Source organism: Hippoglossus hippoglossus, chromosome 24, assembly GCF_009819705.1.
Source record: "Hippoglossus hippoglossus isolate fHipHip1 chromosome 24, fHipHip1.pri, whole genome shotgun sequence".
Taxonomy (NCBI): Eukaryota; Metazoa; Chordata; class Actinopteri; order Pleuronectiformes; family Pleuronectidae; genus Hippoglossus; species Hippoglossus hippoglossus.
Genome location: NC_047174.1, coordinates 12,271,431 through 12,287,671, shown reverse-complemented (window position 1 = coordinate 12,287,671; position 16,241 = coordinate 12,271,431). Strand labels below are relative to the sequence as shown.

At 44.2% G+C, this 16,241-nt stretch overlaps 2 protein-coding genes across 2 annotated transcripts; one reads left to right on the top strand and one right to left on the bottom strand.

Moving 5' to 3' along the window:
* Positions 1-425: 425 nt before the first annotated feature.
* On the bottom strand, positions 426-6,139 carry vps18 (VPS18 core subunit of CORVET and HOPS complexes). Its single transcript, XM_034579463.1, has 9 exons — positions 5,650-6,139; positions 5,366-5,507; positions 5,108-5,199; positions 3,991-4,241; positions 3,478-3,831; positions 2,110-3,372; positions 1,761-1,970; positions 1,441-1,677; positions 426-1,333 (listed from the first exon to the last, which is right to left on the bottom strand). Exons 1-9 carry the CDS (start codon positions 5,750-5,752, stop codon positions 1,037-1,039), a joined length of 2,949 nt encoding a protein of 982 aa, XP_034435354.1. The 5' UTR covers positions 5,753-6,139; the 3' UTR covers positions 426-1,036.
* An 896-nt stretch (positions 6,140-7,035) lies between these two features.
* rhov (ras homolog family member V) lies at positions 7,036-10,105 on the top strand. Its single transcript, XM_034580279.1, has 3 exons — positions 7,036-7,401; positions 7,720-7,778; positions 8,297-10,105. The coding sequence occupies exons 1-3, from the start codon at positions 7,197-7,199 to the stop codon at positions 8,741-8,743; spliced, it is 711 nt and encodes a 236-aa protein (XP_034436170.1). The 5' UTR covers positions 7,036-7,196; the 3' UTR covers positions 8,744-10,105.
* Positions 10,106-16,241: the final 6,136 nt, after the last annotated feature.

Here is a 16,241-nt window from a genome sequence, read left to right as displayed (position 1 = left end):
CATCGTTGATTGCAAGGCCGAAACACTTGATGACGCTATGGTGCACAACTCAAGTTATGTCCCCTAACATCTGCTGGTGGCCACTAACACTTGCTAACATCTAATTGTTGTTGGTAACCTGAATTGTGCAGAAGACCTTCAGACGTACAAGGGGCATTCAACATCTTGTCGTTTATTCTAAAAAAACTGATGTTTTCTCTTCCTCCACCTAACTGTAAACAGCCTTCTGAGGAACTGTGAGGAAGGGTGTCTGTGAAGAGTCATCCAGGTCATGGTATCTTCAGACTTTGTAAAGTGAAAGTAGGCAACTGGACTTGCTTGTGTTTCTTAAAGCCGTCAGAACCGAAGATGTATTTTTGGACGAGAGGTGAATCGTCTTTAAGGAGCACAGTTGCCTATGTTCACTTGTACAAGCTCTGCAAATGTAATGAAGGGAATTGATTTTATTACACTTCAAACAATCAAAAATAATCTACTCCATGAGTATTGACAAGCTTTAATGTGCCACAACTGAGCTGCAGCAGATATATGAAACAACAGTTTGTTAATTTATCGCACTGACTGCAACATGAACCCAGAGCTGTAGATCGGAGATGATGAACTCAGCTAAGGCGACACAGACATTGTCCAAGTGCATGTTATGTTTTAAATGGACCAAACAAGTGCATAAGCTAATGTAGTTAGTAAATGTATAGTGCAGTCATATCTGAATCTTTTTCTACCACAATATTCAGAGGTTCAGGCACATGTATGTACTGTACAGCCCTGGCGTTATTGTTTCACATAATATCATCATCATCGTGACTTATAGCCCACAGTTTCAATTCATGTCCACATTTCACTAAATGCTCCCATACAAAGTGCAAAGGTCTTAAAGTCGGCTTCGAATATGACCAACAAAAAAGGTTTATTGTGTAGAGAGCGACTGAAGCGTGCAGTTTGCAACAGTAGGAATTCCCACTGTGCAGTAAGTGGAACCCCTGAACGGGTCTGCCCTACGGATGATGCGGTTTCATTGACACAAAGATTCACTCATTCATAGCCAGCTGGACTTTTCCTCCTCAAATTTAAGTGGGTCGATGAAAGGCTTGTCGATGGATTTGATCATCAGTTCGCCGCAGTACACGCACTCGGACGCAATGATGTCGTCAATGTCTGATTTTATCTGCTCCCGGCTCGTGCCCGCATTGCCCTTTCCCAGGCTGGAAGTGTCACCCTCGTCCTTGGTCGCCGCGCGCTGGCGAGACTTGGACGTTTGTGTGGTTGCGGACAGCTTTTTCTGAAGCTCCTCCAGGCGACCCTGCTTGTAGGTCGACATATGAGGAGTCACTTCCTAGAAAGGGGGAAGGGGGGAAAAAGAAGCATATAGGGATTATTACTACGCTGGGCGTGTTCAGAAATGTTTGAGTGAAGTTGAGTGATTTTCTATAAAATGGTTACCTGGAAGAGGCAGTCATAGTGGAACATGTGTCCACACAAGAATAGATAGAACTGCCTGTTGAGCAACGGGAAGTCACAGGCAGCACATTTCTCTTGGGAATCAACCACACCATATTTGTTCCTCATTTCTTGGATGTCTTCTCTTATTCGCTTGGCGCTTTCCGTAGCCTCCTCCATTTCCTGCTTCAGCTCCTCGATGTGCTGGTTGTACTCCTGCAGGGAGCTGCAGATGGCCTCCTGGGAAAACGATGAATAGAACAACATGACGTACAGTGCTCACTGTCCTTAAAACACACAAGAGTAACTACTCTGTTACAAACCTTAAAGTGGTCAATGGTGACAAAGTCCGGGAAGAAGGGCAGGATGTCTTCGATCTTCAGCAGGTCGCAGCTGGACAGGCAGTTCATGGCCTTCTTCACGTCTTTCTCCTCTTGGACAACGTGCCGGGCGATCTTCAGCCAAAGCTTTTTCCTCAGTTCCTCGTCATCCTCCGGCAGGTCAGCGCATGACTTGGCCAGGTCTACATCAACCTATGGGTGAAAAAATACATAATTATCTCAGGTAGTGGCATTGAAACCTTTTTCAATATCTAAGATTAAAGGAATTCGGAATTATAAACACACATTTGCATCATTTGTGATTATCTATTTATATGCATTGATCACTCACTTGTAAAGCGAGATCCACTGCCTCCTCATACAGTTCCATAATCCTATAAACCAGGACACAGGCGCGGAGGTAGCCATGTTCAGCGCACAACCTGAGAGCATACTTCAGGTCATAGTGTATCTCTGAGGCGTGTTTACCTGCCTGCTCCAGGTACGCCAGCAGAGAGTCCGGCTTGTACTTGGCATAGAGCGACAGCAGGTAGTTGTGGATCGCCTCCTCTGTCACATTGAGCTCGTACACACAGAACTCCATGTAGCGAATGGTTTCACTGATCTGCTGGGTGCTGCCCATCTGGCTGTAGTTCATAAGGGCCGGGATGAGTTTCTTTGGCTCCAGCTTCTTGCCCATCTGGATCCACGCGTCGACCACTTTTTTGGGAATGTGCTGCATGAGGACGGGGGAGAACTTGTAAAAGAGCTTCTCGTCACAGTGCTTGGAGAGCACGTCCAGAGCAGCGCTGTAGTCATCGTGTTGGCAGTAGTGGGAAATCACCCTCTCGTAGTCCTGCATGACGACGGAGAAGTAAACCATGTCGTCCACGTTGCCGTGGCTGGCCAGCAGGTCATAGATGGTGCTGCGGTTGTTGAACAGGCACTCCTTGTGCTTGGAGCAGCTGAGGAAGTTGCGGAACTCATCACGGGTCTCCTGGAAGATGATGCTGTTACCGTCACTCTCCAGCTGGCCGAGACTGTTCAGATAGAGCTCTGCTAGCCAGGTGACCAGCAAGGTGATCTGCGTTCTCTCACTCTGTTTCAAGTTATTCAGTTTCTTCAGTAAGAACTCCTTCAAGGCTTCCTCTTGTTTGGCTTCGATGAACTTGAGCGCTATTTCCTCAAAGTAGTTCTGTGTCAGCGCATAGCACTTGGCGCTCTCCAGGTATCGCTTATTCTGGAAGCAGTGCTCAGCCTCCTTCGCCAGTACCATGTCCATGCACTCAGGTCGGTCACGGCAATACTCCTTGGCCAGATCAAATTTATTCATGCTCATGTACATCTGCCAGACGTCCCTGGCCTCACGCTGGATGTGATAGCGGAAGACTGCCCGCTCGGTGTAGATCCACACCAACCCACCAACTGGGTCCTTAATCATCCTCTTGAGGGCGCCAAATTTATCTGGGAACACATCCTCGTAAACAACCTGTCCATTCAGAGTGCAGATGGCCTTGACTCGGTCATGGAGCAACAACAGGAAGTGGAACTGTGTCAGCACAATGGAGATGGGCTTCTTGAGAGTAAGGTCAATGTCCGGGGTGTAGTCCCATACCTGATTGATTGCGAGGGAGAAAATAAAGGAGAAATATGTGAAATGAGGGTAGAACTAAACATTATTGAAACATCTGAAGAGTGTCCCACGCACACAGATATTTACCTGCACATCACTTAGCAGAGAATCAGGCCTCACATAGTCCAGCTGACCATAAAGAACTCCATTACCCATCATCCAGGCAAACGCCTTGGGGGAAGTGCGCAGCTTCGAGGTGTAGAACGTGATCTCGCTGTAGCCCATGTTGGCCGGGAACTCCTGGAAACTGGGCAGCAGGTCCTGGTTCTGGTTGAAGATGGAGCTGAAGCCCAGCTGCTCTGACCCCTCGGGTATCTTACCCACAAACTGGAACAGGCGTTTGCGTGTGGTGGCGATGATGAAGTACTTGTTCTCCAGGCCGCGCTCCACCTCCAGGCAGCAGATGGGTGCTGGCTTCCCATCCTCCTCCAGAGAGTGGACCTGTCTCAAGATAAGAACGTGATATTGTTCAGGATAGGAAAAAAATGCAGATCGGTATATTCTACTGTTTGGATTACCAACCAAACAGTATCACCAAACATAATATCTTCACTTTTATGGTAAAATAGTGCTTTCTCAGATAATCAGCCATTCTCTGACCTGTCTGAAGTACTGGTCTGGATTGGTGTTGAACAGGCTGCCCTCGCTTGCGGAGATCTCAGCCTCAAAGATGATGCCTTGACCGGTGCCAACCAGGATGGGTCCCGTGCTGGTCTCGTTGCCCAGCAGCTTGTTCCAGCCAACGCTCTCAATGAGGTGGCCTCTCCAGCGGGACAGACTGCGCACCTTCTGCGTGTTCCTGTTGAGGTACAGACACTCGCTGGTGCTCAGGCTGATCAGCACATGGGAGCCTGCAGTGGGAAAGTATGGAGGAGGTTGTTAATAAGTCATAAGCATGACACCATCAGAGTAATGTAATGAATAATGCAGTAGTAGCAGAGAGCCTGGGCCACCAGTGCTGCTGTATTCTCTGAGACCTGTACAGAACCCATTCAGACCTGGTATAAACATCCGCCCTGAGTAATCAAATAACTAGTGGTCAGCACTAAGTTCTGGTCTGAATCGTCTTGAGATCTGATCACTCAAACCACATTCAGAGTTGGTCTGGGAAACATTGGATCACATTGTTTTTGCCTTGTGAATGCAAATGCATCTTTGGCCACATATGGGGGATCAGCTGACGTCTCTGACCCACAACAGTTTCACTAGGAATCAAACATATTTTTAACGATTCTCTGTGTCCATGAGTTGATTTGTTGACTCCTCTCTCCCTGCTGCTCTCTCTTTCACTTGCCCTGACACACAGATTAACACATAGACAACGAACACGTCTGAAAACTCAAACTGGGTCAAAACAACATAATTTGATCTAGACAAACAGAAATGAGACACTTGATTATCTGCATATAGAGCAGGGAAGTGACATACGATCACAAGTGGTTACAGGAGACACATTCACTTGTAATAGGTCATCTCAGCACGGATAATAGGTCTGAATAGGACCTGAGGCATTTTTGCTTGATCGGGTAAAGATGATATGCATATAATAATTCAGCATTATCCCAGGAACAAGTTTAATGGGTGGTAATATTAAAAATTATGTGTATTTGAGTTCTAACAGAATACCCAGAGATGAACAGTATGCTGTTCTACTCCTCTAATTATAAGAGCAGTGTTTGAAAGGATAATCTGAATAAGCAATCGTGTCTTTTTTCACCTGTGGGGTCCAGGAACAGTTTGTGCACTTTGCTGTCGTCTTTCCTTCCCAATTCGATCTGATTAGGCTGATCTGGCTTGGCCAAGTCAATCCTGCACAGGAGAGAACGTGGAAAACATTAGTATCACTAATGGCAACTCTCTTCCAGGCTTCAACAAACAACAATGACTACAAATGAGCACTAATCGCAGTGAGGAGCAGCCATTAACTCTAAGAGTAATCCAGTCAGAACCATGTTGCTTGCTAAGTGTTATTTGCCTCAGCAGGGTGTCCTTCCCCAGACTCATGCACAGCTGATTGTTGCAGACTGCAAGATGGTTTATCTTCTCCGGGGGTGTGAAGTCGATCCTCTGCTTGTTGAATATCGGCTTCTCTTCCTCCAGTCTCACGTTCACAAAGCCTGGCGTGAGGGAACAAGCTAGTTATGAGTGTTATCGAGTCTTTCAACAAAATGGCGTCTGAGTTTTAAAGATTTATCAGCGTTTATAATCCGGAAATGGGTCCCTGTATGCATTTGATGAGCCTGGAGCATCTCGACCCACCTGAGTGCGTTATCCCGATGTTGGCACTTGACAGGCGGCTGTGCTGCTGCGCACTCTGCCTCGTGTTCTGCGAGTCCTCGTACTCGTCGAGAATTGAAGCCATGGTTGAATCTTCACCTTATTTCTACACCTTTAAATAAAATCGTCTCCAGATGAAAAATCGGGGCAGAAGACGAGTCAGTTCTAAGACGACATAGCGAAACTAGCTAGCTAGCTTAGCACTGTTTACTTCCGTCCAGGGCTCACCAGCGCATTTCCTGTCGCCGCATCCGTCTGCGGTGACCAGGGAGATGTCGACTAGATGTGACACTGCAACATAAACAGGAGAATACTTTAGTTTTCACTCATTCAGTCCATCTTAACAGTTAGCTTAGCTTCCGACTGCACAGCACAGGGTGGACTCCAACTGTCAGGTGACACTAGGAATCATGTGATCACATTTGGTGTAGTGCCCGTCTCTGACACTGGGGGGCGACGGTCACCCAACTCTAGAGCAAGGACCGGAAACAATCATTTAAAATAATATTAATGATAATGATATTTTAATTTATATAGAACTTCTCAAAACAAAGTCACAAAGTGCTTCAGAAATAAAATATATAGTAAGTAAGAATACACGAAAATAACTAATGAAAATATTCATAAAGAATAAATAAATTACATGAAAAAATTCTTTGAAAATAATAGAAATGTAACTCAACTACATTCAATTCAATAAAAAAAATGTATTAACTGAAAAATAGATTCATTGGATTCAATTACATTCAATTCAATAAAAAAAATGTATTAACTGAAAAATAGATTCATTGGATTCAATTACATTCAAGTCAATAAAAAATAATAAAAGAAAAGAAAAATTGAAAACTTGAAAGTGGAATTAATTAAATACAATTTTTAGAATTGTATTCTTCTTTGTTGTTGTTGTTCTCTTTATTAAACAAGGACAATGCACAAAAACATTAATCTCAAAAGGAGAAGAGATGATTTATAGCAGATTTAGCTATCAGCTGACAGACCTCGGGCAGGTACACACTAAATCTAAAACACACCAAATACAAAAACATTCAACCACATATACATACAACACCATCACAGCAGTCTCTCACATTTGTATTATAAGAACTAAAGTTTAGTGCATGGTCCCTCTCTCTCTCTCTCTCTCTCTCTCTCTCTCTCTCTCTCTCTCTCTCTCTCTCTCTCTCTATCTATCTATCCACCTTTTGGAAAGTCAGGGAACTTTTTATGTGTGTGTGTGTGTGTGTGCGTGTGTGTGCATTCGTGTGCGTGTGTGTGTGTGTGTGTGTGTGCGTGTGTGTGGGCGCGTCTATGTAAATCTGCACCTGTGTGAGCACCACCCCTCTCCTCCTCACCTCCCTCCCGGCTCATGTCTCCAGTCAGTCCCAGCAGAGCAGAGGCTAAGGCCGGAGGAATGTCAGACACCGAGCGCACAGCTGATCCTCACTCACACACACTCATCTGAAACAGAAGGAGCAGCGGAGCCTGAGGTCTGAAGTTGTTGGTTTCTTTCTGTTCGTGTGCGGCTCGACATGCCACCTCACATGGATTACTTCGACCACGAGTCCCGAGTCCCCTCCGCCTGCGGGCTGACCCGGGAGGACGAGCTGGAGCCCGGCGCCATCAGCTGCATGCTGGTCGGGGACGGAGCCGTGGGCAAGACGAGCATGATCGTCAGCTACACCTCCAATGGTTACCCCACAGAGTACAAGCAGACTGGGTTCGACGTCTTCTCCGGTGAGTGGTCCCAACTCTCACATCGTGCACCACCAGTACAAGTACAAGTTTATTATTACTGGGTAATAACAGAGTGCTGGTGTTCTGTGTTGGATCATCATCTGTATTATGAATTCATGAGCTGTGATGTGTGGCTGTTGAATACAAATTAATGCAACATTTCAAATTAGTAGTATTATAAAGTATTTTATTATGAAAAGACTTTCTGATATTGATATCTGCCAATACCAGACTATCATATGAAAACGTTTAGAATTCAAATAGAATGTTGTCTTAATCAAAGTGAACTAAATTTGAATTGTCCCTGGTTTCCAACAGGTCAGGTCCAAGTGGAAGGATCACCGGTCAAAGTTCAGCTTCTGGACACTGCTGGACAGGTAAGACAAATGAACCATCATTATAATAAATAAGGTAACACTATGTACGTATATAGGCTGGGACCCGGCCATGAAGAGCCTTAAAAGTAATTATTCAAATTTAAAAATCAATCCTAAAACAAACTGTGAAAATGTCAAATGTAAAAACAATGTAACAACCATATATCTCTTAGTTCTAGTTAATAACCCAAGAAGAAATTATGTAGACAGGTACCACCTTTTTTATTTCTATTTTTTAAGAATGAGAATATCTCAAGCGAACATTTATCGGTTAGACATCACCATTGTTAATTTGAAATACAGTTTCGTGCAATGTTCGATGAGATGAAACTACGAAGCTGGAAATGGTGTCACACGGTTGCTTAATCCAACATGTGACTCAGCAACCAGCTTTCACCATCCATCAACATTTGAATGGATGCTCGTTTTAATGAGTCAGTGACTCTTCCCATTTCTTGATTCTGTCTGTTCATGGTTTGCTTGACACTTACTCATGTTCTCTGCTTTGATCCGTTCAGGAGGAGTTTGATGAGTTCAGAGCTCTGTCCTACGCCCACGCGGACGTCTTCCTCCTGTGCTTCAGCATGGTCAACCCCACCTCGTTTCACAACATCACCAAGAAATGGGTCTCGGTGATCCGGGCTCACAACCCATCCGCGCCCATCATCCTTGTCGGGACCCAGTCGGACCTCCTACTGGACGTGAACGTCCTCATCAACCTGGACAGATCTAACGTCAAGCCCGTCCTGAGCTCCAGGGCCAGAAGCATGGCGGAGAAGATCAGGGCCTCGGACTACATTGAGTGCTCGTCTCTCACACAAAAGAACTTAAAGGAGGCCTTTGATGCGGCCATCTATGCCGCCATTAAGAACAAAACTCGCAAGAGCAAGAAGAGGAGGTTTTCCGACAGGCGCACCAAAGCGTTCTCCAGGTGCAGCTGGAAGAAGTTCTTCTGCTTCATCTGAACTCTGTTATCTGTTAACCCTGTGGGTTATGGACTACAATTGAACTTATTTAAGTGTTTCACTTTCACTTGATGTTACAGGTACCACTTGTGGTAGTTTAACTTCTTGTCCTTGCAAGATATTTGGCTTCTTTTACACTGGGATGCCAAATGGTGCAAAACACAACAAATCATGGGCACAATGAGCATTGGAAACAAATATCAGTTGAGACGGCAGAGAGGATTCTGGGTCTGGTTTCATCCTCCTATAAGTTTTCAGGACAGCAGAAATATTTACATTATATTCATGTTAGTGTTCCAGACCAACAGAAGAACATCATCTGCATATTAAATGAGTGTATGTATGCTTCCATGTGTGTTAAAGGGAAAAGGGGCTGTGAAATGGGACTTGAGAGGAAGTGAATATATCAAGTGAACTCACTCAAGACCATCATGTAAATGCTATGAATTTGCATGATGAGCTTCGCCACCGACCCCGACCTCTTAATTCAAGCGAGAGAGAAACAGAAAGTGTCGGCTCTGTGTTTGAGCAGAAGGGCGTTAGCCGCCTCTGTTGTATTCTTACTGTCTGGTTGCACCAGCTTATTTATATGCAGCAGCTGCAAGTTCAGGTTGCAGAGCGAGGTGCCACATTCTTACCTGTGTGTGAAAGCTCTCCCGGCTGGTTTTGGGAGGGTGTTCTCTGGCCTTTGAGTCAAACAACTGACAATCCTGCCACCCCAATCGGAGTTTTATCAACTCTTGATGTGACAAATATATTTCCTTTGTGTGGATCCTCTGATTTGGCCCAGGAACTCTTGTGTGTTGTGAAAGGTTTGCGCGGGAGCAGTAACCTGTGGCTTTTTGTTCCCGGCTCTCATCAATCTGCATCTGTAAAAGCAAGCCCTGCAGGAGTCCACCCTGCAGATCCTCCCACCACCTCCACCAGCCTCTTTGTTTATATGCTCAATACACTCCTTATCTCCTGAATAGCCCAGTGTGTACCGAGTGTGAGGATGCTAAACAGCCTCTGTGTTAATGTCTTTTTAAAAAGAAAAGGCTTTGTGCTTGTGACAAATGTGCAAAAAGAAAATCTTATATTGCAATGTAGTGTAATGATGTCTGGTGAATATACAAGTGTATATATACGACAAGGCTTAACTATGCTTCTTGTGGAAGTCATTTTGATTGTTTTGTAAAAACAGTTCATTTTTCATGTTTATGTTTATGAAATATTCACAAACACATGGATTTTAAATGCATTTGTCTGCGCCATAAACTCTGTTTGTCAACTTCTGTATCACTGTCCATCTCCCTCTCTAACCTGTTTGTCTTCTTTTTTTTTACATGTCGGAGTGATGCAAATAAATGAAGTGCAAATACAGCTCCTTTGTTATGTATATTATTTTTAGAACAGCATGTGCTCGACAGTCATAATCACTTCTCACATCTGATAGTAGCAGCTACTTTACATTCAGGGAAGAGCTTTCAAAAAGAGACACCAAAACTATTGGAAAAGCAACAAGCACCGTTCTCTGCAGGGAGTCTGAGTAATCCTCACCACCACTCCAGGTAGTTTTCCTGAAGCAGCTCCCGGTCCAAGGATATGATAAGTAACCTCAGGCCTCAAGCCGTGCCGTGGGTCGACCAATTCTAATGCAATCCACATGACTTGCTGATTGGGTCTGGCAGTGCCATACTGTGACTGATTGCTGTGTCTGGTTGTGCCTTTTTTTAAAAAAAAGGGCTTGGAGACAGTCAGAGCCGAGGGATTGAGTCAGATTCACTTCTTGAGAAAAAGCAGCTGCATGGTGCTGGTTTATAACGCTAGCGGCATATAAGCACATTGCTCCATAATAAAGTTTTACAGCATCGGGGGCTTTTAAAAACAGATTTGGAGTCAGATGGAGAAAAATGGGACGGAGGGTTCTTTGCATGACAGCGAGACGCATAATAACAGAGCATCGAGGGCTGCTGTGGACCCGGCAGCTCTGCAGTGCATTTGTTCTGGGCAGGGTGGATGAGTCACAGATGAGCGAGAGGCTTAAAAACACACCCTGATACATCAGCAATCTGTTTGCCATTAGTCGGTGAGCTCTCCATCATGCTGTCACGTGTCAGGGTTCTGTTTGAACGGCTGTTATCAATGGGTTAAAGCAGGACATCCTGCGTCTCAGCCTGGCGACCTTGTATGGAGAGGTCACGGAGAGGAGCTGGTGTTTTGTCATCTGACAGTACTGAGACAAGTGGACTCGTGATGAACTTTGATTTGACTCTGAGGGACTGGTCATGGCCGTTTGGAAAGCTCGACCCACAACCATTCTAACAGGGAGGAAAGTCAAAGGTTAACAAGAAAATAAAAGTTGCTCTAGTCAATATCTTTAATTTATTCTTAACAATGGATAAAATGATTATGTCTAAAAGAGCTCAAAGAGGATTATCACTGGGCTCTGCAATTTCCCTCAGTTTCACCAAGTTGTTTGGGTTTTACGGCCAGTAACATAACTCAAAGCCCTAAAAACCCATTACTACCTTCTCAATACTAAATAACAGACAAAGTTAGCAGTTAGCTGGTGGACATACCAGAGCAGGTACTTGCTAAAGAGTGATGAAATCTCCCTCAGGAGTTGGTGGAGACCAAAGCAGAGACAAAATGCCCCCAAATGACCAGTAATGTATTCCCATGACTGTTGGATACACAAATAAGCCGATGTTTGCTCACATGTTTCCCATAAAAGCTTAACAAGGTGACAAGTTCACTGTTGCGTTTGCAGCTCCTTGCGTTGCTCCCAAGTGGTCGAAAAGGTCCAAATGAAACACAAGTAGACACAAGTTTCTTAACACCAGGTTAGGAAAGCAAACTTAAAATGTCCATTCAAGGTTTAGACCAACTTCCTGGTTCAGCTACGACTTCCTGGTTCAGTGATGACCACTTCTTGTGTCCTCACTTTTCCTTTGTACTTCCTTTTAAATTGCTGAGCTAATCTGGACATAAACCATTGCTCTGTTCACATGACTGATCGTCTAACTGCTCGTGTTTCTTACCCCAACATACTTTGCAGCAAAGTCGTTATGTTCCCAGATTTTAGTAATTATTTACTGATAGACATTTGGGGCAGATTAAGACCAGTGGTAATAAACTATGAATATCAAAGGAAATCAAAGGAATGCTGTTTTGCTGATATGTAATGGATGTTCAGTTTTGTGTGAGGTGACATGACGGCCAGGAGCACTATGGTTATTAACATCTTGAAAGGTAAAGCAGCAGAGGGTCAACACAGGCCACGACGCTCCTTGGACGAACACACGTCTTATTTATGAGTACGCAGCACCAAAACTGTTTTTCACTCCTTCATTCATTCAAAGGCAAAACATAGATAGTTTGCAAAGTTCTTCTTTTTAATGCAGAAAAAAATCATATATTGAAAACATTATTCAACAGTATTGAATGGATGTGGTCACACACTCACACATGATGCAAACACAACACAGACACTCACACAGGCTTTGCAGTCATAGTGCACTCATTGAGCAATCGCGAAGTCCATGTCAGACAGGTTTTAGGTTCCCAGGAGTTCAATGAGGTGTTTTTTCTTGTTACATCGTTTCCTCCTCCTCCTCTGCTTCTCTTCCCATGGTTAGTCATCTTATTTTTCTCATCTCCACACTCACGGCCGGTCCTCCTCCCAGGATCCCCTGCGTTGTAGCGATTGTGTCAGGAGTAGTCAACCTGCTCTTCCTCTGGCTCTGGGCCAGTTTCACTCTTGCTGGGTTTCACTGTAGTCACAGATTGGCAAGGAGGCCTGGGAATCAGCAGGTGCACCGACAGGTCTGCCTCGACAGGGACAAAGCCGATTGGCTCACTGCTGCTGCTCCTGGGTCATCTAAATTGGCAGTTTGAACTGTTATGCTGTTGGGGAGACTTGGCACCACGCACAGTGTCCTTATTTTACAACGTTTTTACATTGTTGTTATTGTCGTTTTTGCACTTTTTCAGGTTGAGGTTGTGTTTCTGAGAATCATGACAGATGCGTGTGACATTAGGAATGTGCAGCACTGGGCAAAATTTAGTTGTAAGCAAAAAATAAAAAATAAAACTGAAAATGTTTTTTTTTTTTTGTCGTTTACAGACGAGTAACTTAATATTTTCACCAGCACACTATTGTTTTTTTGTATTTAGTTTCATCCTGCCTATCATTTACTATGTCCCAAGTAGTTATATGGTTCATTAGCATAAGAAAAGCCGACCTGTCACTCACGTTAACTGTTCACATCCATTATATGTGTGAAAACATAAACTGTCAGTTTCGGTGTCAAGCACAGCCAGTGAGAATCGGCCCAGTTCCTGACTGCGACTGTGCCTGGAGGCAGCAACGACTATTTCTGTCCCCACAGAGCTGTTGTTCGCCTACCTGAGTTTGCTGGGCTTGTCATTCATGCAGTTGAGTAATATACTGTACAGTGAGGCTGATATGCAAACAACCTCCAACATTTGCAAACAAAGTCGGCATCTGCAGACGATCCAGATCCTTCCGCTTCCCTTTTCAATAAAAGACCCTGTAATGTCTGTGCCCGAGGTTTTGAAATACATCTGAGCCCCTCGCAGCATTATCAGATGCAGCTCTATTACACAGTGCGTTGTGAGTTTGAGCTTTAATCTTAATCTTCAGTCGTCGGGGGGGACATAATGAGTTCACAGTGGCCATCAGTGAGCACACATGATCAAAGAAGTGCGGCTCTAAAGTACATGCAGCCTTTGAGACGGGACAGCCGAAGAGCACATGCGGCTCTCGGGGGGGAATGACTGTTGCATTAGCACTTCAATTAGGCCTCGTTTCAGGTCTCATTATGACCCAAAGACAGGATGGACACTGTGAACTCTTCACAGCTCGGGACACAGAGGACACTAAGGCTGTGAGAAAGTACTTCAATCAGCTGGTGTGTGTGTGTGCAGTTTCGAGGAGAAATTATACCGTGACTCCTTTAGTTGACTGACTTGATCACAGTACAGGGATTGGCCATGTGACCGCAACAAAGGACACACACAATACAACATGCAATACAGTTGCAGCAAAATACCAACCTCACACATACTCATGTATAAGTGCATGTGTAGGCTCAATCATTGCACTGAATAAATGTGACCAATAATGATCATACTGCAAAAACGTTCAAATTGTACATATTTAACGTCCATTGTGTACTTATCTTTTTCTATTGTTTAGGATATTTATATACTGTTCCCTATTTTTATATTTTATATGTATGCTTTTGCAAAAACATACCACAGCAAACCCCTTATATGTGTAAACCTACTTGGCAATAAACCCTGATTCGGATCCCGATTGTGATTTGGTAATATCACCTCAATTGAATCTTATTGTAAAATCTCGACTTCGCTCACGACTTGTTCACACGGCACAGTTTGATGTGGCTGTTAACTGCGCTCAGCCCTCTGAATGTCCGAGTTCGCCTCCGTGATGAAAGACAGCCAGACGGAATTCTCTCTGAGTGGTGGTTTACTCACTGAAGGTGTCACAATCTTATCAACACACTGTCCTCTCTGCAGGACACATCTGCCAACGTATTGTCTCTGTGATCACCGGCAAACGACGGCATTATCTGACCAGAACAGAGAGCGGGAGTGATCTGAACGTCAGATCACGACACCTTCTCCCTGATTTGATTTCAAAGGGCCATCGTCTATCTGTCCTGAAGGGTTTAGTTGAGGGGGGGTTGTACATCAGTCATCGTTATCAAGTGGGAGATACACATTGGTTGTGGATTAAAACAGCCCCAAAAAGTGTCTTTGATTATGTAACCAAGAGTTTATCTTCCCAATCAACTCCCTCGTGACTGTCTTTTAGTGGAGAGAATTTAGCAGCACATGGTGTGTGACCTGTTCGCAAGATAATGGGAGGAATTTCTACTGATTCGGATTGTTTGTTTATCTGCCGAGAATTGAATCAGGGATTTCTACCCAATAAAAATCCAATGAATAGTGATTAGAAAAAAAGTACTTTGGCCTAGAGCATTAAAATAAAGACTCAACAACATAATAACCTTTGCCAACAAGGTTATAGTTTCACCCCTGTCTGTGTGTTTGTTGTTTTTCGTAACAAGATTACGCAAAACACACCGGACAGATTATGCAAAACCTTAGTGGAAGGATGTGGTATTGTTCAGAGAAGAACCCAGTACATTTTGGTGCAGATCCTGATCAGGGGCAGACCCAGAAAATGTCTATCTCTGTTTTTAAATTTGAATTTTATTCATTTTTTTGTTGACATTATCAACATTTCCCCAGGGAATAATTCATGAATCTAAGGGGACTGTTGGGCCTTGGCAGAGGTACGCGCTCTACTGAGTCCTATCCTATGCTGATCTTTCCAATGTTATTTCCCATTGTGCTGTAACAACAAAGGTAAAGTATTGTGGCACTGAAAGATTTAGTTTGGTTTCATGCTTTTTTTAATCAAGCTGCATCTTAATCTGTGGCTGAGCCGCAGAAGAGATGGCGCGATGGACCGCGGGGCCGCTTAAATATGACTGAACGTGTTTGTGTTGAAAAGTGACAGTTAACTATGTTTAGAAGGGAACACTGGCTCTCATTTGCATATGGGAAAAGTGGGATTTGATTGGAGGCGAATCTGTGCATAGGGTGTGTCCACGTCTGGGAATCAAGGGGGTGAGGTGTTCTCACAGTGGCACTGAGGGATGAAGAGAGAGAGAGGGGAAGGGGGGGGGGGAGTGTTGTGACATCTGTACAACACACATTGGTGGCAGTGAAGCAAGCGTGTGGTGCAAGTCAACACAACTCTTCATGTACTGTGTGCCGCTGGTGCACACGTACAGATATGCACGCACGGTATCCGTATACACACAAGACAGACAACAGTGGTGATGTGATAGAAACGACAAAAACAATGTATGTGAGTGTGCAATCAGACACGGATGACTATTTGCCAGCACACAATGAAAGGGTTAATGACAATACGTATTGTTTGCTTCGCTCGGATGTACGAGGGAACTATAAGTTTTGTCTGAACACGTTCAGCAGAGAGTGACTGGTTGCCGTCCGATTACTCACAGCAGAGAAAATCGGCTTAGTCAGGACTGTTTGTGTCACCACCATCCAAGGAGTGTGCCTCTGTGATGGGGGATCGTGTTGTTCATAGGAATCAGGATTTCTGAACATCAGCGTGAAAGTGATGGTTCACCCAAAAATGAAAATTCACTCATCATCTCCTCACCACTATGCCGATGGAGGGGTGGGTGAAGTGTTAAAAAACATAAGTTGCCTCCATACTGCTCCTGTGGTGTCATCCAAGTGTCCGTAACCCCCCCTGAAATTAAAATTCTACTTGATTTAAGGCTAAAAACATGGTATAAATGCTGCGGTTTCGAGTCAAATTTGAATTTCTGTGTTTATGGACACTTTGATGACACCACAGGAGCACTATGGAGGCATTATGTGTTAATGTTTATAGGTAAATGGTCACCATTTATTTTATATATGA